General features: G+C 41.3%; 1 protein-coding gene across 1 annotated transcript; it reads left to right on the top strand.

Annotated features, from left to right (window-relative positions):
• The first annotated feature begins 16 nt into the window (after window positions 1-16).
• Window positions 17-26386, top strand: LOC105483149 (coiled-coil domain containing 47). The gene is made up of 13 exons (XM_071083424.1): window positions 17-203; window positions 5437-5719; window positions 7137-7244; window positions 7757-7931; window positions 10606-10727; window positions 10979-11044; window positions 14795-14896; window positions 15015-15125; window positions 16865-16950; window positions 18576-18634; window positions 18955-19064; window positions 19274-19441; window positions 24545-26386. Exons 2-13 carry the CDS (start codon window positions 5456-5458, stop codon window positions 24623-24625), a joined length of 1452 nt encoding a protein of 483 aa, XP_070939525.1. The 5' UTR covers window positions 17-203; window positions 5437-5455; the 3' UTR covers window positions 24626-26386.

Below are 26386 nucleotides of genomic sequence, written 5' to 3'. Positions count from 1 at the left end.
AGCCGCTCGCATTCTACGTAACGGACGGCGGAGGCTACGTGAAGAGAGGCGCGGCGTTCCTGAGCTACGGTTCTGGCTGTGTCCTAGAGGCATCCAGGGTAGTAAAACAGCTGCGATCGCGGAGGCTGCGGCCAGGCCGAGAGGCAGGCGGAGCAGGGGTGGCGGACGTAGGGCGCTGGGCCGGGTTTCGGCGTTGGCCACAGGTAAGGAGCGGGCCAGGACGCGCTTGTCGGCGGGGCCGGCCCAGGCCGAGCGGTGACTCCGAGTTGCTTGGCCTGTAGCCCGGTCCGGTTGAGATAATTGTAATGGTTTAGGGGAACTTTCCCACGGACTGTGAGCAAATGATAGCCAGAAGGGCAGAGTTAGAGGAAATGTACAGTGTGTGCCGCAGGATGCCATTAGGATGTATTGATTCTCTTGGGTGGGGAGAAACTAGGCGAGGGGGTTTAATAGAAGCAAAAACCTCTGTGGCCAGTCTCCTCTGGAGGTTTCTAGCATGAAACGTGTTTGTATCCAACACGTATAAGGAGACAGAGGAAAGTCTGCATGATTTCCCGAATACTCGTTCTGGCCGTTGTCAGAAAGACCTAATCTAAAATGACAACAAGGAATAATGGCCTCACTCAGTCCCCTTCCCTCAAGTCTGGACTCAGTCGCTGAGGAACTATTGGATGAGCTTGCAGAAAATAATCAAACCAGACTTGTCAGTGCTTGTGTGAATTTTCCTTGGTCCTGTGTTGCTTGCTTCAGGAGTCATAGAGGCTGGGTGGCCTGGCAAGAACTTGTGCGTTTGAGAACTGAGTTAACAGGTGCAGCAGAGACTTCTAAGGGGGAAGGCCAAGGTAAAAATGGCTTGGATGATTGTAACCTAAATAACCTCGAAGGATCTCCATTATAGTGCTGAGTTATCTCAGAAGTGTTTCTATGGTGTGAATATTCTAAGTGGAAATTCAATTTGAAATGAGCAGATCTTTTGGTAGGCTGTTAATCGAGTTGGCTGTTCCAGTGTTAACTTTTAGTTACTTATATTTGAAAAAAAAAGTTTTAAGAGTAGGATTTGAAAAGGAGGCCGGGCGCCGTGACTCACGGCTGTAATCCCTGCACTTTGGGAGGCCGAGGCGGGCGGATCACGACGAGGTCAGGAGATCGAGACCATCCTGGCTAACACAGTGAAACCCCGTCTCTACTAAAAATACAAAAAAATTAGCCAGGCGGGGTGGTGGTGGTGGGTGCCTGTAGTCCCAGCTACTTGGGAGGCTGAGGCAGGAGAATGGCGTGAACCCGGGAGGCGGAGCTTGCAGTGACCCGAGATCACACCACTACACTCCAACCTGGGCTACAGAGGGAGACTCTGCCTCAAAAAAACAAGTAAAATAAATATGAAGAAAAATAAAGACAAAATACCCACAATTCTACTATATAAGCTAACTACTATTTGTATGTAAATGTATGTTTTTCTAAACCAAATTTGTCCAACCCATGGCCTGCAGGCCGCATGTGACCCAGTACAGCTTTGAAAGTAGCCTAACACAAATTTGCAAACTTTGTTAAAACATTATGAGATATTTTTTAGCTTATCGACTATTACTAGTGTGTTTTATGTGTGGCCCAAGACAATTATTCTTCTTCCCATGTGGCTCAGGGAAACCAAAAAATTGGACACCCCTGTTAAACTTTTTTGTTTTGTTTTTCTTTTTCTTTTTTTTTTTTTGAGATGGAGTTTCACTCTTGTTGCCCAGGCTGGACTGCAATGGCACTGTCTCGGCTCACTACAACCTCCACCTCCTGATTCAAGCGATCCTCCTGCTTCAGTCTCCCAAGTAGCTGGGATTACAGGCGCCTGCCACCATGCCCGGCTAATTTTTGTATTTTTAGTAGACATGAGTTTTCACCATGTTGGTCAGTCTGGCCTCAAACTCCTGACCTCAGGTGATCTGCCCACCTTGGCCTCCGAAAGTGCTGAGATTATAGGTGTGAGCCATCGCACCCAGCCAAACCTTTTTCTTTATGTGCATTTGCTTCTGAAACAATCTGGTTTTCACCTTCATTTGTAACTTTTTTTTTTTTTTTTTTCCATTTAGACAGGGCCTTGCTCTGTTGCCCAGGTTGTAGTGCAGTGGTGCAGTCATGGCTCACTGAAGCCTCAACCTCCTGGGCTCAGGTGATTCTCCCACCTCGGCCACTAGAATAGCCGGACTACAGGTGCACACCACCAGACTTGACTTATTTATTTATTTATTTTTGAGACAGAGTCTCCCTATGTCGCCTGGGCTAGAGTGCAGTGGTGCGATCTCAGCTCACAGCAACCTCTGCCTCCCAGGTTCAAGTGATTCTCATCAACCTCCCAAATAGTTGGGATTACAGGTGTGCGCTACCACGCTGGCTAATTTTTGAAATATTTTTAGTAGAGGCAGGGTTTTACCATGTTGGCCAGGCTCGTCTCTAATTCCTGACCTCAAGTGATCTGTCTACCTCGGCCTCCCAAACTGCTGGGATTATAGGAATGAGCGTGAGACTTAGCTAATTTAAAACATTTTTTTTGTAGAGAGGAAGTGTCACTATGTTGCCCAGGCTGTGTAACCAATTTTTTAATTACTTTGAGGTTTTTTTTTTTTTTGAGACGGAGTCTCACTCTGTCACCCAGGCTGGAGTGCAGTGGCCAGATCTCAGCTCACTGCAAGCTCCGCCTCCCGGGTTCACGCCATTCTCCTGCCTCAGCCTCCCGAGTAGCTGGGACTACGGGCGCCCGCCGCCTCGCCCGGCTAGTTTTTTTGTATTTTTTAGTAGAGACGGGGTTTCACCGGGTTAGCCAGGATGGTCTCGATCTCCTGACCTCGTGATCCGCCCATCTCGGCCTCCCAAAGTGCTGGGATTACAGGCTTGAGCCACCGCGCCCGGCCTTACTTTGAGGTTTTTATTTTGTTATTTGTGTTTTGTTTTGAGGCATGTTTCACTGTTACCCAGGCTGGAATGCATTAGCATGATGACAGTTCACTGCAGCCTCGGCCTTGAGAGCTCAAGCGATTTTCTCACCTCATTCCTCGAGTAGCTGGGACTACAGGCACATGCCGCCAAACCCAGCCAATTTTTCTATTTTGTTTGTAGAGGTGGGTTTTTGCCATGTTGCCAAGGCTGGTCTCCAGCTCTTGTGCTCAAGCAATCCACTCTCCCCAATCTCCCACAGTGCTGGGATTACAGGGGAGAGCCACCACCCTGTATAACAATTTTTAATGGACAACAGTAGCTTTGGTTTTTATACATCCATAGTTTAATCAAAGAGTTTAACCAAATTTCACCATCATAAATAATATTGTAGCACATGTCCTTGAAACTGAATTCCTGTGCAAATTTATTTTCAATTCAGGAATTGTGCTTTATCTTGGCATAGTATCTACTGTGGCGATATGCTTTAGTGAAGGTACATTTAATTACAGTAGGATCATTGTGAAAAGCAGTGAATGCCAAAGGAGTTTTTGTATTACTTTTGCAATAATTGGTTAGCCTTTGATGATTATTGAATGCTTATATGTAACAAAAGTTCTGTTTTAGAAAGATGCTGGTGGTTTTTGGGGAGGAAAAGTAGGGAGTGGGGAGATCATTAAGACAATACCCTTTAGAATAATATGGTGGCTCTTCAGCAGGTGGGGGTAACTTGGATTGTAGTGGCTGTGGGAATCAAAGAAGGAAACACCAGGATTTGATGGCTGATAGATTTCAAGGGAAAAAGAAGGCAAAACATTAGATATCTTGTTCTTTTCAACAAGCAAGACTGGAAAAAAATGTGATTGATATTAATATACAAATAAGAAATTCAGATACCTGATGATTTTGAGATGACTATAGTCAGGGATCGGGTCAGCCTGAGGGGAGGCCTGTGAAGTAAGAATGGTCTTTATATTTTTTTAAAGTTTTTTTTTTAAAAAGAAGAATATGCAGCAGAGACCAGTATGTACCCCATAAAGCCTAAATATTTACTATCTTACTAGATAACACGAAAAGTTTGTAGGACATCAAAACAGATATGTCTTCAAGGTTACAGTGAGTTATGACATAGGGCTGATGTTTAGATGAGGGACAGGACTGGAAATACAGCCTAAATGGGTTTGATGGTTGAAATATACTTTTCAAATTTCAGCTCAAATGGTCTCCCCCGTCTTTTTTTTTTTTGTGAAGCCTTACTTATTTGGTAAAATGGTTACATTGTCCTCTGTGTTTTCATATAATTGGGCACATATTTTGTCACAGATATGATATCATTATATTTGTTAATGCAGAAACTTTTTTCATATATTAGAAAACTTAATGTTCTTCAAAAAGCTATAAAATGATATATTCAATTCCATCATACACACTAGGAACAATTGGTTAGCAAAAAATTACTGCTTCTAAGCAAGTTATATGAAAGCACAGCCACCTACCTACATTTGAGAAGCAGCCTGAGAAGTTGTTCATAGCATGGATTCTGGAGGCAAAACTCCGGGATCAAATCACAGCTCTTTGTCACTTGGTAGTTGTACTACTCAGCATCTCTCTGCCCCATTTTCCTTATCAGTGAAATGGGGATGTTAATATTGCAGCTTTCCTAAGAGCGTTCTTATGAGGATTAAATTAGTTGCTTTTTGTAAAGTCTTTAGAACAGTGTCTAGCACGTAGTGATTTAAGTGTTTGCTCTTATGATAATTTGTTCATGCATGAACACAAATCAGTCTAAGGGTGAATGGCCTTTTTATTCATGGATTATTCTTGTTACCACTAACAGATAAATAGCTACATCTTACTCCTTCATTTTTACCTCCTTCTCATTTTCTATAGAAAACTTTTTAATAGGCCCTCAAAAAATGCTTACTGAATACTCTGTGTCAATGGACAGAGAGTTTTAGAAAACCCAACCTAAAGAAATTAAATGACTTGGGCTGGGCGCAGTGGCTCACACCTGTAATCCCAGCACTTTGGGAGGCCACAGCAGGTGGATCACCCAGGAGTTCACAACCAGCCTGGCCAACATGGTGAAACCCCATCTCTACTAAAAATATGAAGGTTAGCCGGGTGTGGTGGTGCGTACCTATAATCCCAGCTACTTGGGAGGCTGAGGCAGGAGAATCGATTGAACCCAGAAGGCAGAGGTTGCAGTGAGCTGAGATCACACCATTGTGCTCCAGCCTGGGTGACAGGAGCAAAACTTTGTCTCAAAAAAAAAAAAAAAAAAGAAATTAAATAAATGACTTGATGACTTGTTGAAGATTTTACAGATATCTAGTGCCAGGATCCAGACTAGAACCCAAGCCTCTTGAGTTGTTCTTTATATAATGTGATCTGAATCTAATAGTACTGAATAAGAGAAAAGCAGGAGAGGTTTATAGATTTTTACTATTTATAAAATCTGATCAGTATGTATAGAATGGCAATCCATTTTGGGGTTCTCTTTTTTTTTTTAAGCTTTTTTTCTCAAGGTGCAATGAAAGCCTTCCACACTTTCTGTGTTGTCCTTCTGGTGTTTGGGAGTGTCTCTGAAGCCAAGTTTGATGATTTTGAGGATGAGGAGGACATAGTAGAGTATGATGATAATGACTTCGCTGAATTTGAGGATGTCATGGAAGACTCTGTTACTGAATCTCCTCAACGGGTCATAACCACTGAAGATGATGAAGATGAGACCACTGTGGAGTTGGAAGGGCAGGATGAAAACCAAGAAGGAGATTTTGAAGATGCAGATACCCAGGTGAGGCTCTTTTTATTGCTTTCTTGGAAAAATTTGTAACTAGCACTTTTCCCAAACATTAAAATTAATCCTCATGGCCGGGTGCGGTGGCTCACGCCTGTAATCCCAGCACTTTGGGGGGCAGAGGCAGGCAGATCATGAGACCAGGAGATCAAGACCATCCTGGCTAACACGGTGAAACCCCATCTCTAGTAAAAATACAAAAAAATCAGCCGGGCATGGTGGCGGGCGCCTGTAGTCCCAGCTACTGGAGAGGCTGAGGCAGGAGAATGGCGTGAACCCAGGAGGCAGAGCTTGCAGTGAGCCGAAATCGTGCCACTGCACTCCAGCCTGGGTGACAGAGCGATATTCCATCTCAAAAAAAAAAAAAAATTAATACTCAGGCTCAGGAGACCTTTACTGTCTGGAATCTTCATTTTCATTCACTAGGTAGAACTCTTCTAAATGTTTTGTGGTAAGTTTCCACCTTTTACATTAACAGAATGAATTGTGTTCTTCTATTGAAACCTTAACTGGAGGAGGGGTTAGAGAATAGATACTGTTTGTGGATGAGAAATGTATTATTTAGAACTTTACAATTGGCTGGGCATGGTGGCTTATGCCTGTAATCCCAGCACTTTGGGAGGCCGAGGCAGGCAGATCACCTGAGATCAGGAGTTTGAGAGCAGCCTGGCCAACATGGTGAAACCCTGTCTTTACTGAAAATACAAAAATTAGCTGGGCGTGGTGGTGCGTGCCTGTAATGCCAGCTACTTGGGAGGCTGAGCCAGGAGAATCGCTGGAACCTGGGAGTTAGAGGTTGCAGTGAGCTGAGATCGAGCCACTGCACTTCAGCCTGGGTGACAGAGCAAGACCTTATCAAAAGAAAGAAAGAAAAAAAGAAAGAAAGAGAAAGAGAGGAGGAGAGAAGGAGAGAAAGAGAGAAAGAACTTTGCCATCAAAAGCATGGGGAGTCATCATTTTGGTGTTTTGGGTGCCCCCCAGCTTCATTGAGGTATAACTGACAAAAATTGTATATATTTAAGGTGCACAACATAGAGTTTTGGTATACCTATACATATAATGTGAAGTGCTTACCACAATCAAGCTAATTAACATAGTTGCCTCCGTGTGTGTGTGTGTGTGTGTGTGTGTGTGTGTGTGTGTGTGTGGTGAGAATACTTAAGATCTAGTCTCTTAGTAGATTTCAAGTCTGTAATATATTAACTGTAGTCACCATGCTGTACATTAGGTCTCCAGAACTTTTTCATTTTAAGCTGAAATTTGTACCCAATTGTTTTGTTAAAAACATGTAACATCTGTGTTCTATGCTTGCTGCTTACACATTCTGTTTTCCTCAACAAATGTTGCCAACAAAATGAGACACAGCTGCTGGTGACATTTGTAGAGGAAAACAGATGATGCCTCATTTTTGTAGGAGGGAGATACCGAGAGTGAACCATATGATGATGAAGAATTTGAAGGTTATGAAGACAAACCAGATACTTCTTCTAGCAAAAATAAAGACCCAATAACAATTGTTGATGTAGGTATCCAGGATTCTGAATTCCCAACTAAACAACAAAATGTCTTGTCATTAATCCCAGAAATAGAATTAATGATGTATAACTGGTGTTAATGCAATAGTGGGAACTGAGAAAGAGCTTGACATCAGTTCTTCTGATAAAAATCACCACCTACAGAAGCAACCCCTGTTTATCATTCTAGCACTTCTAGTTTTACTTATCAATGAATAAGTAAAATTTATTCCTTGGTGATGTACAGTACATTGAATTTATTTGGGGGATTAAGGACCAAGTGTAATACAAAGGGCTTTCCAGCTTTTCATCCCATTTGATTGTCCTTATATTTCCTTAAAGAATCTTTTATAAAGCTAGCCTAGAAAAGTAAAATGGACCTATTTTTCAAAGTATAACTATGTTCAATGACAGATATCTGAAGTATCCCTTCTGTTTATGGATTTTCTCATTCTTCCTCTCATGAGGAGACTCCATTCAGTCACAGCTAACATTTAATGGAATGATTTTGCTTTTTTAGGTTCCTGCACACCTCCAGAACAGCTGGGAGAGTTATTATCTAGAAATTTTGATGGTGACTGGTCTACTTGCTTATATCATGAATTACATCATTGGGAAGAATAAAAACAGTCGCCTTGCACAGGCCTGGTTTAACACTCATAGGGAGCTTTTGGAGAGCAACTTTACTTTAGTAGGTAAGTGAGGTCAATGTCAGCCCAGCTTCTTGCTTGAAAACAATCTGGTAAGGATGATGTATTCCCCTCAGTATAAGCATCTAACTGCTTTCATGGAATACCAAAGAGGGTGCATTGTTTTTTCTCTCAAGTATTCCCCCTGCTCTTCTTTTTTTAATTTTAATTTTTAATTTTATATTATTATTATTGTTGAGACAGAGTCTTGCTCTGTCACCAGGCTGGAGTGCAGTGGTGCAATCTCAGCTCACTGCAACCTCCACCTCCTGGGTTCAAGCGATTCTCCTGCCTCAGCCTGCTGAATAGCTGGGACTACAGGCGTGCGTCACCATGCTCCACTAATTTTTGTATTTTTAGTAGAGATGGGGTTTCACCATCTTGGCCTGCATGGTCTCGATCCCTTGACCTCATGGTCCACCCACCTTGGCCTCCCAGAGTGCAGGAATTACAGGCGTGAGCCACCGCACCTGGTCTTTTTATTTTTATTTTTTTGAGGTAAAGTCTCACTCTGTTACCCAGGCTTGTGTGCAGTGGTGTGATTACGGTTCACTGCAGCCTCGACCTCCCAGGTTCGAGAGACCCTTCCATCTTAGCCTTCTGAGTAGGCAGGACTATAGGCACATGCTACCACATCCAGCTAATTTTTGTATTTTTTTGTAGAGACACAGTTTCATCATATTGTGCAAGCTGGTCTCGAACTCCTAGGCTCAAGCAATCTGCCTGTCTCGGCCTCCCAAATTGCTGGGATTACAGGTGTGAGCTACTGCATCCAGCCTTGAGGATCCTGTTTTTTGGCTGGGTGCGGTGGCTCACACCTGTAATTCCAGTGCTTTGGGAGGCCAAGGTGGGAGGATTATTTGGGGCCAGGAGTTTAAGACCAGTCTGGGCAAAATAGTGAGACCTTGTCTCTACAAATAAAATAAAATAAAAATTGGCCGGTCACAATGGTGTGCTTCTGTGGTCCCAGCTACTCGTGAGGCTGAAGTGGGAGAATTGAACTCAGGAGTTTGAGACTGCAGTGATACAGGATCATGCTCCTGCACTCCAGCCTGGGTGATAGAATGAGAGACCCTGTTTCTGAAAATAAGAATATATTGTATTTAATAATTTTCTCATCTTTCATGAGTCAGCAGTAAAATTGCTAAACAGCTTCTGATTAGAATAATGTAATAGATGTTTTCAAAACAAGTTGATAAAATTCTGACGGAAACCAAGAAAGTTTGACATTTTAGGTAGCTTGATAAATGCTTTCAATTCGTGTTTTAGAAACTGAAAGTCTCTCAAAATTCCCTTAGAATCTGGACACTTGAGTTTTTGATCCACTGCTGAAATATACACTGAAGGATTTCAAGGAACCTCTGTAGTTGTGCAATGTAGGGAATGAGGTGGAGTAACCTCACATTCACCTATTTGGCATTTAGCACCTTATTTCTCTTTAATAGTAAGCATGTATCCACCTGCTCTGCAACACACTAGTGTTTATATATTATGCTACATACTTTACATACAGTGTTTCTTTTTGTAACAGCACTGTCAGTTGGCTATAGTTGCTGTTTTCCTAAGGAGGAAACTGAAGGGCAGAAATGTTAAAAGTTATCTAAGCTATTACATTGCAACCAAGATATCAGAACTTACCTGTTTCCAAAGTCCACCCTGTCTCCACTGTACTATAGTATTTCAGAGTATGTTTTGACCGGAAATTCCGGGGGAAAAAAAAAAGCAGCTTTGGCTCCTTCCACTTCCCCTTGCTTGTTTTCATTTGGTGTATCAGTCTGTTTTCCCTGGTGAGGTTGAGCAATTTGTTTTGTATACTTAATGAATTAAATGAAGAGAGAAAGTATTGGAATTTGAGCTTTTTTCTAGATTTAAAATACAACTCTTAATACTATTAGTAAGACCCAGTTATCATTTTGCATTGGAAAAGAAAGCTTGGTTAAAGTTAATTCATAGGAGACATAGTGAGGAATTGCTGAGTAGTTTGTATTAACAGTATTTTTTATTTACTCCACAGGAGATTTTTTTTTCTTTAACTTTTGGCAGAGATATTTCAACTGCTTTTTTTCCTATTTTGTATGTACTCTGAGAGACTTATACTCCAAGCTGATCATCGTTAAACTGACAAACATGTGCTTAGAATCCATATTTCTTCTAATAGAAACAATAGTTTTAAAAGTAAAAGGAACAGTGCTAATCTAGTTTAGTCCCTATCCAAACAGAGTTCTGTAAGACAGCAAAGTATTGCTACTCTGAAGCTATGATCATTTTGCGGTCAGGATAGAGGAACATGAGGTATTCGGCCTTGTTTTTTTTTTTTTTCTTTTTTTTTTTTTTTTTTTTTTGAGACGGAGTCTCGCTCTGTCATCCAGGCTGGAGTGCAGTGATGCGATTTCAGCTCACTGCAACCTCCATCTGCTGGGTTCAAGCTATTCTCCTGCCTCAGCGTCCCGAGTAGCTGGAACTACAGGTACACGCCACCATGCCTGGCTAATTTTTTGTAATTTTTTTTTTTATGTAAGAGATGGGGTTTCACCATGCTGGCCAGGCTGGTCTCTAACTCCTGACCTCGTGATCTACCCTCCTCAGCCTCCCAAAGTGCTGGGATTACAGGCGTGAGCCACCGCCCCCGGCCTGGCCTTGACATTTTCTGTTGAGTCACATTAAGTGGTTTTACCCCTAGGGGATGATGGAACTAACAAAGAAGCCACAAGCACAGGAAAACTGAACCAGGAGAATGAGCACATCTATAACCTATGGTGTTCTGGTCGAGTGTGCTGTGAGGGCATGCTTATCCAGCTGAGGGTAAGTAGGAAACTTCTTGTACGATATATATCTTCCCTTAATTTTGTCCAGCTGTGATTCCCAGCCCCCCAATTCAGCATCTTATCCCTTCATATTTGACTTAAAATGAGGTCTAAAAGTGATACTTATGCTAACTGGCAAATGTGTCGTAAAATATATTTGATGAAGCATTTGATTCTCCTCCAAGGCCCTTTTTTTATACTAAGTAGGAGTTGCAATTGAATTTACTTGCTTCTCTCATTTTTTTTCAGTTCCTCAAGAGACAAGACTTACTGAATGTCCTGGCCCGGATGATGAGACCAGTGAGTGATCAAGTGGTATGTATTCTTCCCGCTGGTTTTCTCTGTACAGACCAAATTATTTTTTTTCTTTCTTCTTTTTTTTTCCTTTCTTTTTTTTTTGATGGCATCTCACCCTGTTGCTCAGGGTGGAGTGCAATGTCACGATCTTGGCTCACTGCAACCTCTGCCTCCCATGTTCAAGCAATTCTCCTGCCTCAGCCTCCCAAGTAGCTGAGATTACAGACGCCCACCACCACACCTGGCTAATTTTTGTGTTTTTAGTAGAGTCGGGATTTCACCATGTTGGCCAGGCTGGTCTCGAACTCCTGACCTCAAGTGATTCACCCACTTTGGTCTCCCAAAGTGCTGGGATTATAGATGTGAGCCATCACGCTTGGCCCAAACTGAATTCTTTCCTAGAGCTTTTTCCATTTCTGTCTGGATTGTGTTTTTAGTTTCTGGCAATTTATGTCCCTTGACAAAAAAATGTACCCTTTTTCTCCTTGGACAGAGCATCATCTTCCACTCTGTGCAGTTGTCAGGGGGCCTTCATGGGCCTTTTGGTGGGAAAGAGGTGATACTGTATCACCACACAAATCAATTGACTTAGCGTTGACGATAGAGGGCAAAGCAATTGTGACAGGTAGTGGCCCTCATGGGTAACTTGGCTCCTTGTATATGTTTTTATCTTTGGCAGAAAGCTGGGTTTCTTCTCAAATAAGTTTTGCTTCAAATAATACATTTCTGGCTGAATAAGCTCCAGTCATGATCTGAGGACCTTATGTTTGGTATATCTTCTTTCCTTTATTAAATCAGTATGTTGGCCAGGCGCGGTGGCTCAAGCCTGTAATCCCAGCACTTTGGGAGGCCGAGACGGGTGGATCACGAGGTCAGGAGATCGAGACCATCCTGGCTAACACGGTGAAACTCCGTCTCTACTAAAAAATACAAAAAACTAGCTGGGCGAGACAACAGGTGCCTGTAGTCCCAGTTACTCAAGAGGCTGAGGCAGGAGAATGGCGTGAACCCAGGAGGCGGAGCTTGCAGTGAGCTGAGATCCGGCCACTGCACTCCAGCCTGGGCGACAGAGTGAGACTCCATCTCAAAAAAAATAAAATAAAATAAAATAAAATGAAATAAATCAGTATGTTTATCTGCAAATTGTGTCCTTTCTCACAAATACCACATTCCTTCTTTCTTCATTGTTTCTTTTTTTTTTGAGACAGAGTCTTGCTCTGTTGCCAGGCTGGAGTGCAGTGGCGCAATCTCAGCTCACTGCAATCTCGGCCTCCTGGGTTCAAGCAACTCTTCTGCCTCAGCCTCCTGGGTAACTGGGACTACGGGCGCACACCACCACTGCCGGCCAATTTTTTGGTATTTTAGTAGAGACGGGGTTTCACCATGTTGGCCAGGATAGTCTCGATATCCTGACCTCGTGATCCGCCCGCCTTGGCCTCCCAAAGTGCTGAGATTACAGGTGTGAGCCACCGTGCCTGGCCTCTTCATTCTTTCAACAAGTAATTGTGCTGGCTCCCACTGCTACAAGAAACAAAAATATATAAGACAGTTTTTTCTTTTCTATAATAGAAAAAGAGAGATAGGTACATATTTATGTGAAAGTATGAAATAGTATTTGGGTTGTAAGTGTTTTGTTAGTAATGTAAATTAGGTACTTTGAAATGGTATTGGATTGAAAATAATATGTGTGTATATATAGATATATATATATATATATATATATATATTTTTTTTTTTTTTGAGATGGAATCTCACTCTATCGCCTAGGCTGGAGTGCAATGGCTTGATCTCGGCTCACTGCAACCTCCACCTCCCAGGTTCCAGTGATTCTCCTGCCTCAGCCTCCCAAGTAGCTGGGATTACAGGCGCCTGCCACCACACCCAGCTAATTTTTGTATTTTTAGTAGAGACAGGGTTTCGCCATGTTGGTTAGGATGGTCTCGAACTCCTGACCTCAGGTGATCCACCCACCTCGGCCTCCCAAAGTGCTGGGATTGCAGGCAAGAGTCACCGCGCCCGGCCCCACTGTTATATTTTAAAGGTCTCATTTTTACTTGTAAACCTGTAATTTTATTTTAATTTTTCTAATATGGCCATGATGACTTAGTCCACTAAAATTTAGAGCCCTATCAGTTAATATTTCTGTCATCCTTTCTCCCACCAACCACCGTCTTATGAGGAGGAAAGTTTGCTGTATCCTCAGCCGTCTTTTTGTAGAAATTATTCTTTAAAAGCATTTTAATCATTTTCAGCTCTCTTTCTCTGTCTCTCTCCTTCTGCTAAGAGAAATTGCTTTAACAAATATGTGGCTCTTTATATTTTATTTGCCCCTTTTTTTAAATTCTGTTTAAGGTTTGCTTTGTGTAACTTCCCATCAGTGATGGAAGAGCAGAAAACGTTTTCTTTTACAGCTGCCATCTTACCAGTTCTTTTCCTATATTAACGTTTTCCTTCTTCCATATACTAAAAATTATTTCACCCAAGCATTTAAAGATATAATTATTAATATAACAAATATATCATATCAGACTCTTTTTTTTTTTTTTTTTTTGAGACGGAGTCTCGCTCTGTCGCCCAGGCTGGAGTGCAGTGGTGCGATCTCAGCTCACTGCAAGCTCTGCCTCCCGGGTTCACGCCATTCTTCTGCCTCAGCCCCCCGGAGTAGCTGGGACTACAGGCTCCCGCCACCACACCCTGCTAATTTTTTGTATTTTTAGTAGAGACGGGGTTTCATCGTGTTAGCCAGGATGGTCTCGATCTCCTGATCTCGTGATCCGCCTGCCTCGGCCTCCCACATATCAAGACTCTTTTAGGCTTATAATGTTTTATCTTTCTGGCCCAGTCAGAGTACTAGTAACTGTTTACTTGTCTGGGCTGTTTTCCAACACAAACAGCCAATTCTCAGATTCTCTGGATACCAACTGGGTATCCCACAATTGAATTCAATAATAATTCTTTTTAATTTTGTAAATTTAAATTTTTTTTTTTTTCCTAGGGACCGAGATTTGCTATGTTGCCCAGGCAGTTCATGAAGTCCTGGCCTTAAGTGATCCTCTCACCTGGGCCTCCCAAAGTGCTGGGATTACAGGCATGAGCCACTGTGCCCAGCCTCAATTCAATTCTGACCTTATCTACCTGGAGTTAGCTTCAAATCCTAGAGATTAAAGGGCTCAGCCCCACAAGACTGCCCTCTTCAGATGCATTCGAATGTCCCAGGTTACCCATACTGCCATCTGGACTTCTGACCAACTAACTATTAATCAGGGGTTCCTGTGACCTCCCCTCTCAACCAGTAATTTGTTAGATGGCTCATAGAACTTGAAAAGACACTTATATTTACTGGTTTATTATAAGGGGAATTGGGAACCACTGTCAACTGGGAACCACTGTCAACTGGGAACCACTCAGTTCCTAAAGGCCACCCTTCGGTCCTTACCATATGTCCCCCACCCCCAACTTTCCCATAAGCCCTTTCACATTTTGACTTTCTTCTTCAAGTAGGGCTATAGTTCCTTTTAAGGACTTGCTTGATTAGGTTGGGTACACCCAAGATAATGTCCCTTTTGGTTAATTCACAGTCAGCTGATTAGGGACCACCTGCCATAAAACAGTCTGATTATGGGGGTAATATTCCATCATATTTGCAAATCCCAATCACTTAAAGGGAGAGTATATGCATCAGCGGGGAGGGAATCTTAAGGGTCATTTAGAAATCTGCCTATCACAGAACCTAACAGGTGAATTTTTTTGTTTACATTTTTTTAAAAGCAAATAAAAGTAACCATGAATGATGAAGACATGGATACCTACGTATTTGCTGTTGGCACACGGAAAGCCTTGGTGCGACTACAGAAAGAGATGCAGGATTTGGTATGTTAGGTTGCTCCAACTCAAATATATGTAGAACTGTGTCTCTTTAGCACACACATACACAGCTTCATCGCATAATAAAAGGTCCTGTCTTACTTTCAATTACTTCTTCCTCTAGAGTGAGTTTTGTAGTGATAAACCTAAGTCTGGAGCAAAATATGGACTGCCAGACTCTTTGGCCATCCTGTCAGAGATGGGAGAAGTCACAGACGGAATGATGGATACAAAGGTAAATATAACAGAAGACATACATTTGCCAGGCCTTGGCATTTACAGGACACTCTTCCTAAAAGTTGCATGTACAAGTTCATCATTTTATGTCAGTGTACTAGTTTTACATTCCTTTCTCACACAAATACTAAAATACCTTCTTTAAGCAATAAATTGGCTTGTCAAATGGACAATTTGATCAGTTAACAAGTTCTCTAAATCAAGAGCAAATTGTTCCTGGGATTGCTAATGACTTTCAGGTTTTTTTAAAAAAGGAATATAACTTCTGATCTTTTTCATCGTATCATTTGGTCTTTTTTTTTTTTTTTTTTTGAGCTCCAGTTTGTGTAGGAGAAGAGGGATGTGTAGAGATTCCTCCTTCTTTGTTTTTAAAAAGATGTTGTCTTGAGATGTTGCCTAGGCTGGAGTGCAGTGGCTATTCATATGTGTGATCAGAACTCACTGCGGCATCAAACTTCTGGGCTCAAGTGTTCCTCCTGCCTCAGCAAGAGCCCACCATTGTGCCTGGCTGAGAGAGCCATTTCTTTCTATTGGTTGTGTAATGGTAACAGATCTTAGTATCATTAGAATACAGGATAATTCAGAGATGGTTATAAATGTAAGTTCAAGGTGACATGTTTATAAACGATCCCCTGAAATTATTTTAGATCCCCTGAAATTATTTATCTTTATGCCTTCATTCTTATTTCGAACGTTATTTTGAGAAATAGTTTTAGTTGCTCGATAAGAATCTTAATCATTGGTATGACTAAAAAGGAGTACGACTTTTTTTTTTTTCTTTTTCTTAGTAGAGATGGGGTTTCGCCATGTTGGCCAGGCTGGTCTGGAATTCCTGGCCTCAAGTGATCCACCCACCTTGGCCTCCTAAAGTGCTTGGATTACAGGCATGAGCCACTGCGCCCATCCTGGAGTACTACTTTAATTCTAAAGAGATTCCTTATCTTATTGAAATTTAATTTTTAAAAAGCTTTAGTCTTGTCCGCATGCTGTGGTTCACACTTGTAATCTCAGTACTTTGGATGGTGGAGGCAGGAGGATCACTTGAGTCCAGGGATTCAGGACTGGCCTGGACAACATAGTGAGACCCTGTCTCCACAATAAAAAAAAATTAGCCAGGTGTGGTGGTGTGTTCCTTTAGTCCCAGCTACTCAGGAGACTGAGGCAGGAAGATCACTTGAGCCCAGGAGATTAAGGCTATGGTAAGCTATGATTGCGCCACTGCACTCCAGCCTGGGCAAGAGAACAAGACCCTGTCTCAATAAATAAATAAATAAATAAATAACAATTAACATGCTTTGGTCTTAATGAATGACATTGTACAAAAGTAAGGATTGAAGGGTGAATTTCTTTTTTTTTTGTTTTGTTTTTGTTTTTGAGACAGTCTTGCTCTGTCTCCCAGACTGGAGTACAGTGGCATGGTCTCTGCTCACGGCAACCTCCACCTCCCGGATTCAGACGCTCCTCGTGCTTCAGCCTCTTGGATAACTGGGGTTACAGGCACATGCCACCATGCCCGGCTAATTTTTTTGTATTTTTAGTAGAGACGGGGTTTCACTATGTTGGCCAGGCTGATCTCAAATTCTCAAACTCCTTGCCTCAGGTGATCCACCTGCCTCCCAAAGTGTGGGGATTACTGGTGTGAGCCACTGTACCCAGTCTCAAAGAGTGAATTTCTTTATGAAAAAAGGGAAATGCATTAAACCCTGCTTTTAAAAAATATTATTTTCTTTTTTTCAGATGGTTCACTTTCTTACACACTATGCTGACAAGATTGAATCCGTTCATTTTTCAGACCAGTTTTCTGGTCCAAAAATTATGCAAGAGTACGTATAAGATAAAATTGTTGAAATTAATTTTCTTCACTAGCTTTCTGTGTTGAAACACCTGTAAGGTGCTTCTGCAATATCCCTTACCAAATGTGTGAAGGAAGTTGATGACAGGCCTCCATGTTTTCCTTTGCTTTGACTGCATGCATCATGAGAGGTCACTGTAAACCTATGGGAGAGAAATGAGCCTCCCCTGTCCCAGTTTGTATGTGTCCCTGCATGTTTGCACCACTGACTCAGTGAGGTGGTTGGGAATCTTACAGAATGGCTGGTACTAATAAAATGCAGTGGGTTTTTGTTTTTGTTTTTTTGAGATGCTGTCTCGCTCTGTCGCCTAGGCTGGAGTGCAATGGCGCAATCTTTGTTCACTGCACCCTCCGTCTCCCAGGTTCAAGCGATTCTCCTGCCTCAGCCTCCTGAGTAGCTGGGATTACAGGCTCGCACCACCACGCTCGACTAATTTTTGTATTTTTAGTAGAGACAGAGTTTCACTATGTTGGTCAGGCTGGTCTTGAACTCCTGACCTCGTGATCCACCTGCCTTGGCCTCCCAAAGTGATGGAATTATAAACGTGAGCCACCATGCCCCAGTCCATAGGTTCTTTTTTTTGTGATGATAATTTGTGTGTGATGTTTGACTTATGTCTGATTGCAAATCTGTGTGTTTTGTAATTTATGGCCTTTTCTGGCTTCCCTCTTTGAATAGTTAGGTGATTGTTTCCTTTCCTAGCATAGATGCCCACAATGCCCATAAGATTTCTAGCTTTATAGTAATACTGTTCAGGAGTACATACTCAGGACTTGGATTTGTTCTTTGAATTCACAGCCTGTCTCAGGAGAGCTTATTTATTTACCTTTATCCTTGGTTTGAAACTGGTTCTGACTAAATTTTTAGTTAAAAACTACCCTCTGATAGGCTGTGGAGTTGAGCACAATTCAAGTTAATCTGGATTTTAGTTGTGTACTAAGATTACTCAGGTCCTTATGCCTCTAGATAGTGCTGCATCATCCTTGTCTTGCTCAACTCAATGGCACTGAGGACAATGTTTCACATTGTAGCATTCATTGTGCCTTTTAAATATGGGATGGAGGGCAATTGATAGTCAAAGGATTGATACAGGCAGAGATTACAAAGGAATCTTCAGTGACAGAACTAAATTATATATGCTATAGTAGATTATCCCTAAATTTATTCTGAGCCTAACTCAAAAGTAAGATAATAAGATATCTTGCTATAGGAAGATAGGAGTTGGAAATAAAACATAAAAATCCATCAAAATAAGCAAAAATGTTATCTAAAATATGGGCCTCATACTTAAATATAGGCTCATTTCTGGCTCCCCAGGTGATATGGAATATACCCTTGCCTGGAGGGAACATCACTGGAGGTGTTCAAGTATAGGATAAAGATCACTTGAGAATGCATCCATCAGATAGACGAGTGGACCAGATGACCTGTAAAGCTCCTGCGGGCTCTGAGATTATATTTGACTTGGGGATGCCAAGCCAAATACTGTGCTGATTATGTGTAGGTATCTGTTCATCTAAGTGTATTGGGTGACTTGTGTACGTGGAAAACATCTTTCTTGTATTCCTTCTTAATTGCCTTTTCTTTTGTGACAGGGAAGGTCAGCCTTTAAAGCTACCTGACACTAAGAGGACACTATTGTTTACATTTAATGGTAAGTATTCTGGGTCCTTTCTGGGTTCTTAGTCTTCTCTGAGATTACCTTAAGGAGAGTATTGTTTCCTCCTAAATGATAACTTTAAAACTACATCAAAACTATAACCCTATGCTTGCTTACTGATTTCCAGATTTCTTCAAGAAGAAATTACCTTTTATATATTTTAATTTATATTTTCTGCTGCATTTTAACTGCCTAAGAAACTTAGAGAAATGAGTCTGTTAAGATTAAAAAAAAAAAAAAAAAAAAAGAGTTGGGTGGCCTGGAAATATTAATGCTACCATTAACTCAGTAGGAAAAACGGCTTTGTTTTCCAGTGCCTGGCTCAGGTAACACTTACCCAAAGGATATGGAGGCACTGCTACCCTTGATGAACATGGTGATTTATTCTATTGATAAAGCCAAAAAGTTCCGACTCAACAGAGAAGTAAGACCCAATGCCTATATATAAATTGGCACCTTTTTTTGTTTCTTCTCAAGGGGGGGGGAAGCTATCAATGATTTCAGTGACTGAATCTTTGCTGGTTGATTTAGAAGTGCCAAATGGGAGTAATTTTATGAAAGAATGCTAAATGGGATTTTGCTGCTGTTGACTAGAAGTGGATTTTTTATGAAACACTTTGTTTCTTGGGGAAGGGCAAACAAAAAGCAGATAAGAACCGTGCCCGAGTAGAAGAGAACTTCTTGAAACTGACACATGTGCAAAGACAGGAAGCAGCACAGTCTCGGCGGGAGGAGAAAAAAAGAGCAGAGAAGGAGCGAATCATGAATGAGGAAGATCCTGAGAAACAGCGCAGGCTGGAGGTTAGACAAACTTGTCTTATCACTGGGGTAAAACTACGATTTGTAAGGATGCCTGCTTGTGTTCTATTGGTTGTTAAAGTAATCTTTGTAGGCTAAAAGTTTAGCATTTTCTAAACATTTGGGACATTATGTCAATTGATAACACTATAAAGAAGAATAAATAATCCTTCCTGTTCAAGCCGTGCCACACTGAGTCTGTGAACATGAAAAATTATCAGTATTATCCTGTTCCTCCAGCACAGTTTCATTTTGAAAATTCCCTTATCAGTTTTCAAGCCAAACACTTTGGTGGAAAAAAATTAGAAATTTTAATAGAAGGCAGCACATGTGCCCTATTATCTAAATAAACTTGTTATGTAAAATTTAAAATCTGATTATAGAATTAGAGATTTCCAGTATTTTTGTTTGTATTTTTGTTTTCTGTTTTTTACCTAACTAGAATCTCAAACTCAAAAGCTTTTTGGGTATAGTATGTTATATTTGAAAGCTCAGTATGATCTGATGTGTTTCTGAAATAAGATGCCATAGTTCAGCTCTAAAATTTTTTTTTTTTTTTTGAGATGGAGTCTCGCTCTGTCACCCAGGCTGGAGTGCAACGGTGCAATATTGGCTCACTGCAATCTCTACCTCCTGGGTTCAAGCCATTCTCCTGCCTCAGCCTCCCAAGTAGCTGGGACTACAGGTGTGCGCCACTCAGCTCTAAAATTTTAGACCTTGTAAATGCTGGTCAAAAAAGAGAACAAAGGCCAGGTGCAGTGGCTCACACTTGTAATCCCAGCACTTTGGAAGGCTAAAGCAAGCAGATTGCTTGAGCCCTGGAGTTCAAAACAAGCCTGGGCAACATCATGAGACCTTGTCTCTACTAGTAAAAAAAAAATTAGCTGTGCATAGTGGTGCACACCTGTAGTCCAAACTACTTGGGAGACTGAGGTGAAAGGATTACTTGCACCTGGGAGATTGAGGCTGCAGTGAGCTATGATCACACCACTGCACTCTAGCCTGGGCAGCCAAAAAAAGAGAGGGAGAGGACGGGCTGGGCGTGGTGGCTCACGCCTGTAATTCCAGCACTTTGGGAGGCCGAGGCAGGCAGATCATGAGGTCAGGAGTTTGAGACCAGCCTGACCAACATGCTGAAACCCTGTCTCTACTAAAAACAAAAAAAATTAGCCCGGCATGGTGGTGTGCTCCTGTAATCCCACCTACTCAGGAGGCTGAGACAGGAGAATTACTTGAACCCGAGAGGCAGAGGTTGCAGTGAGCAGGGATCGAGCCACTGCACTCCAGGCTGGGTGACAGAGGGAGACCCCGTCTCAAAAAGAAAAAAGAGGGAGAGGACAAAGTTCTGGAAGATGTGAATTTTAATGAGAATAATCTTGAGATAATTGAAGAATATTCTTAGGAGTAAAGGGGTCATGTGTCCAAGAAAATGTGAGCTGCTATGCGGGCTTGCATTTGACAGTGGTGTCATTAATGCTGTTGAGTGAAATGCCCAGGATACTGCAGGCCTGTCATCATCATCTTACCCCTTTAATCATGTTTTTGTTTTATTTGGCTTGGTTTAGTGATAGATATGTTTTCCCCGAAAATGTAGCTCTGTGTTTATGCAGTCTTCTTTATAAATAAATATGGCTTTTTAAGGTGTACGTGTGAAGAATCTACAAAGGAATCATTAATAGGTAATGCCTTTCATTTTTCTATAAAAAAGGAAGTTCTACATTTCTTTCTAAGGTTTGAAACTATAATGAGTTAAAGGAAGAGGGGGCCTGAAACTTAACTTGAGTCAGATTGTAAACTTCTTATAGATGTAAATCATTTAATTTTTTTGAACTACCACTTTATAGTATTTGGTCTGGGTACCTTGTAAAAAGATCTGGTGAACTCAATAGAACAACCCACCCAACCCCTTCTACCAGTGTATGGTATGAAAGCTCCTTTTTTTCTTTTAATTTATTTTTATTTTTATTTTTGAGACAGGGTCTTGCTCTGTTGCCCAGGCTGGAGTATAGTGGCACAATCGTAGCTCGCTGCAGCTTCAAACTCCTGGGCTCCAGCCATCCTCCCATCTCAGCCTCCCAGTATGCTGGGAATACAGGTGTGAACCACTGTGCCCAGCCAGAGAGCTCCTTTTTACTCACATCTTTTCAAAAACTAGTTATTAATTTTTTTTTTTTTTTTTCGCTCTTTCACCAGGCTGGAGTGTGGTGGCACCATCTCAGCTCACTGCAGCCTCCGCCTTCCAGGGTCAAGCGATTCTCCTGCCTCAGCTTCCCTAGTAGCTGGGACTACAGGTGCCTGCCACCGCGCCCAGCTAATTTTTGTATTTTTAGTAGACATGGGGTTTCACCATATTGGTCAGGATGGTTTCGATCTCTTGACTTCGTGATCCGCCCGCCTCAGCCTCCCAAAGTGCTGGGATTACAGGCATGAGCCACCATGCCAGGCCCTTTTTTTTTTTTTTTTCTCCTGATTCTGGTAGTGGCGAAATGGTGTCCCCCTTGTTTTGTATTTTTTGAATTTTTTTTTTTTTTTTCAGACATACTCTTGCTGTGTTGCCCAGGGGGAGTGCAGTGGCGTGATCTCAGCTCACTGCAACCTCTGCCTCCCAGTTTCAAGCGATTCTCTTGTCTCAGCTGGGAATACAGGCACCTGCCACCATGCCTGGCTAATTTTTGTGTTTTTTTAGTAGAGATGGGGTTTCACCATCTTGGTCAGGCTGGTCTCAAACTCCTGACCTTAGGTGATCCACCCGCCTCGGCCTCCCAAAATGCTGGGATTACAGGCGTGAGCCACTGTGCCCAGCTATTTTTTGAATTATTATTGAACATTTTTCACATGTATTGACTTAAATATCTCTCAAATGTGCTAGCATAAATATATTTATCTTTTTTTTTTTTTTTTTTTTTTTTGAGACAAACTCACTCTATCGCCCAGGCTGGAGTGCAATGGCACAATCTTGGCTCACTGCAACCTCTGCCTCCCGGGTTCAAGTGATTCTCGTGCCTCAGCCTCCCAAGTGGCTGGGATGACGGGTGCCCACCACCACACCCGGCTAATTTTTGTATTTTTAGTAGAGATGAGGTTTCACCATATTGGCCAGGCTGATCTCGAACTCCTGATCTCTCAAGTAATCCACCCACCTCAGCCTCCCAAAGAGTAGGCGAGGTTTCACCACATTGGCCAGGCTGGTCTCGAACTCCTGATCTCTCAAGTAGCCCACCAGCTTCAGCCACTACACCCGGCCAGTATTTCTTACATGATACTGTATTCTGTGTATCGTTGGTTTTACACGTGTGTGTAATATGTAATATGGGAGATAGGGATGGGTAGTGCTGGGAAAAGAATGAATGTGGTGAAGGTAGGGGTTGGAACAATGGGAAGAGGACATTGGGATTGAACCTGGGAGGTGCAGGTTGCAGTGAGTCGGGATTGTGCCATTGCACTCCAGCCTGGGCGATAGAGTGAGTTTGTCTCAAAAAAAAAAAAAAAAAAAAAAAAAAAGATAAATATATTTATGCTAGCACATTTGAGAGATATTTAAGTCAATACATGTGAAAAATGTTCAACTTCAATAATAATTCAAAAACAGCGAAAATCCACCTCAAAAAAAAGAAAAGAAAAGAAAAGAAAAGAAACCTAAGACAGGCTGGGCGCAGTGGCTCATGCCTATAAATCCTAACATTTTGGGAGGCCGAGGCAGGTGGATCACTTGAGGTCAGGAGTTCAAGACGAGCCTGGCCAATATGGTGAAACCCCATCTCTACTAAGAATATAAAAATTAGCCAGGTGTGGTGGCACACACCTGTAATCCCACCTACTTGGGAAGCTGAGGCAGGAGAGTCATCCTGGGCAACAGAGCAAGACTGTATCTAAAAGGAAAAAAAAAAACCTGGCCAGGCACTTTGGCTCACACCTGTAATCCCAGCACTTCGGGAGGCCATAGTGGGTGAATTGCTTGAGGTCAGGAGTTTGAGACCAGCCTGGCCAACATGGTGAAACCCCGTCTCTGCTAAAAGTACAAAAATTAGTTGGGTGTGGTGGCACGTGCCTGTAATTCCAGCTACTTGGGAGGCTAATGCAGGAGAATGGCTTGAACCCAGAAGGTGGGGAGGCTGCCATGACCCGAGATTATGCCACTGCACTCCAGCCTGGGTGACAGAACAAGATCCTATCTCAAAAAAATAAAGAAAAAACCTAAGACAGTCAATAGTTCCCAAACCAGGAATTTACAAATCACCCTTTGAAACCTAATTTGTTCCACTATGAAGAACTATATATGCTTTGTGCTTCTTCTTTTCTTCTTCCCTATTTTCTCCATCCTGTACCAGCTGAGGAGTATATCTCTGAGTACATTTTTACCCCAGTACCCTAAAAATGTGAAGTTTGAGATTGTAGCTGAAATAAACTTTAATCAAGTGTGACCGCTAGTGGCCAACAGTGAAGTCATACTTTGACTTGACCTCTGAGGCTTCTCTCAGTCCACATAGTAATAATCTGAACCTTCTTCCTCTTCTATATAACTTCCTAATTCCTAAATAAAAATATGATAAATTTGATGATTTTTATCACATTTGATAAATAGGATAAAAATATGATAATGTCCCAAATAGAGCATTATGAATTTAAGTATTGTATGCAGATATGCTGTCTGTGCTAATAAGAAATTTGCAATGAATAACTGATGGAACAAGATTCTTAAAATTCATTGAGCTGAAGTAGAATGTGTCTTTTGGCAGTTATACATTTATGATATAATCCCATCATGAATGGTATGGTGAACATCAGGCTAAGTGTTTCCTGGGTACAGAAAAAAAATCAAACCAGAATAACAAAGCCTAGTTAATTGTAGTAGTTTCTAAACTGAGATTTTCATTTACCTTTGCTTCATTTGAAGTTTATTTAATTTGCATTCACTAATGTAGATACTGGCAATTATTTTTATAACTATCTTTTAGAATGTTATTTATGGTGCAAGCTTAAGTTTTTGAATAATACTATAGGCAGTATTCTGATTTGGATTTTTTTTTAAGATATGTTTCGAGCTTAATTTGAATTCTCTCGTCCCCGCTCCCTTCTCTTTTTATTTGTTACGCCTTCTTTCTCTAGGAAGCTGCATTGAGGCGTGAGCAAAAGAAGTTGGAAAAGAAGCAAATGAAAATGAAACAAATCAAAGTGAAAGCCATGTAAAGCCATCCCAGAGATTTGAGTTCTGATGCCACCTGTAAGCTCTGAATTCATAGGAAACATGAAAAACGCTAGTCCATTTCTCAACCTTAAATTTCAGACAGTTTTGGGCAACTGAGAAATCCTTATTTCATCATCTACTCTGTTTGGGGTTTGGAGTTTTACAGAGGTTGTAGATAACCTTGAAAGGGCTCTGTTTCAAGAATTTGTTTTCCAGATAATCAAATTATTTTGATTATTTTATAAAAGGAATGATCTATGAAATGTGTGTTTTTAAGTATTTTAAAAATTATAATACGAATCATCAGTGCTTTTAGTACTTAAGCGTTTGAAGAAATACCATGAAATTTATAGGTAGATAACCAGATTGTTGCTTTTTGTTTAAACCAAGCAGTTGAAATGGCTATAAAGACTGACTCTAAAACAAGATTCTGCAAATAATGATTGGAATTGCACAATAAACATTGCTTGATGTTTTCTTGTATGTCTACATTAAACTTGAGAAAAAGTAAAAATTAGAACACTGTATGTGGTAATAAAATTTCAGGGACCCAGAACATAATGTAGTGTATGTTTTTAGGTGGGAGATGCTGATAACAGAATTAATAGGAAGTCCGTAGGCAGTAGGATACTGACATGTACATGGAAAATTCCAGGGACAGGAATTTCTAGGGACAGGAGCATCGTTTTTTCCTTACCTGATACCACAAACCAGTGACAACGTGAATGCTGTATTTTAAGTGGTTGTATGTTTATTTTTTTGAGTAACAAATGCATGAAAAATTAATGCTTCACCTAGGTAAGATCATTGGTCTACGTGAAGTCACAAATGTTTTTTCCTTCTTGGTTGCTGCAGCCTGGTGGATGTTCATGGAGAAGCTCTGTTCTCTGTATTATGGCTGTGTGCCTTTGCTTCTCCCTCTGCTTTTATTTTTTCCATAGTTGAGGCTGGGTATGTTCTTTCAAAGAAATAGCCATGAATATGTATAAGTATACTTTTGAAAATGAGCTTTCCTAAACTATTGAGAGTTCTTCCCGCCTCTTGCCGAAGCAACTCTTGGAGGAGAGGCCCATGTATCTGCACGAGCACTTCGCTTGTTCAGATGTCTGCATTTTATAAATGCTTCTTACTAAGAAAGCATTTTTTAGGTCATTGCTTGTACCAGGTAATTTTTGCCGGGGATGGGTAAGGGTTGGGTTTTCTGGTGGGAGTGGGGTGGTGGGTATTTTTTGTTCATGCTTTAGTGCAGGCCTGTTCTGAGGCAATAACAACAAGTTGCTGTGAAAACAGCATGTGCTGCTGCCTTTGTAACTGCATGGAAACTTTTCACATGGGTTTTTCTCCAGGTTAATACAGAAATATGTAAACTGAGAGATGCAAATGTAATATTTTTAACAGTTCACGAAGTTAAGTTATTAAAATAACAAAAATAACATAAAACTTAATTACTTTAATATTATATAATTGTAGTATTAGCCTTGTTTTACAAACCTTTAAAATACATTTTAGAAATCAAAGTTGATAGTCTTAGTTATCTTTTGAGTAAGAAAAGCTTTCCTAAAGTCCCATATGTTTGGACCATGGCAGCTAATTTTGTAATTTAAGCATTCATATGAACTACCTATGGACATATATTAAAGTGATTGACAAAATCTCAGCGTGCCGCCTTGACTTTCTGGAGTTATCCTACAAGAGTATATGCTCAGAGGAAAGTTATTTCTGTTCAATAAAAGTCAGCACTGAAGTGCTTTTCTTTCAAAAGA

Source organism: Macaca nemestrina, chromosome 17 (assembly GCF_043159975.1).
Source record: "Macaca nemestrina isolate mMacNem1 chromosome 17, mMacNem.hap1, whole genome shotgun sequence".
In the NCBI taxonomy this organism is placed as follows: Eukaryota; Metazoa; Chordata; class Mammalia; order Primates; family Cercopithecidae; genus Macaca; species Macaca nemestrina.
Note: the sequence above shows the minus strand (reverse complement) of the source record. Positions and strands in the feature narration are given on the sequence as shown.

Coding starts and splice junctions, on each gene's coding strand:
- LOC105483149 (XM_071083424.1), top strand. CDS start 5,456: ATGAAAGCCTTCCACACTTTCTGTGTTGTCCTTCTGGTGTTTGGGAGT. Junction 7,245..7,756: donor ACCCAATAACAATTGTTGAT/GTAGGTATCCAG, acceptor TTGCTTTTTTAG/GTTCCTGCACACCTCCAGAA. Junction 14,897..15,014: donor AGAAAGAGATGCAGGATTTG/GTATGTTAGGTT, acceptor TTCTTCCTCTAG/AGTGAGTTTTGTAGTGATAA.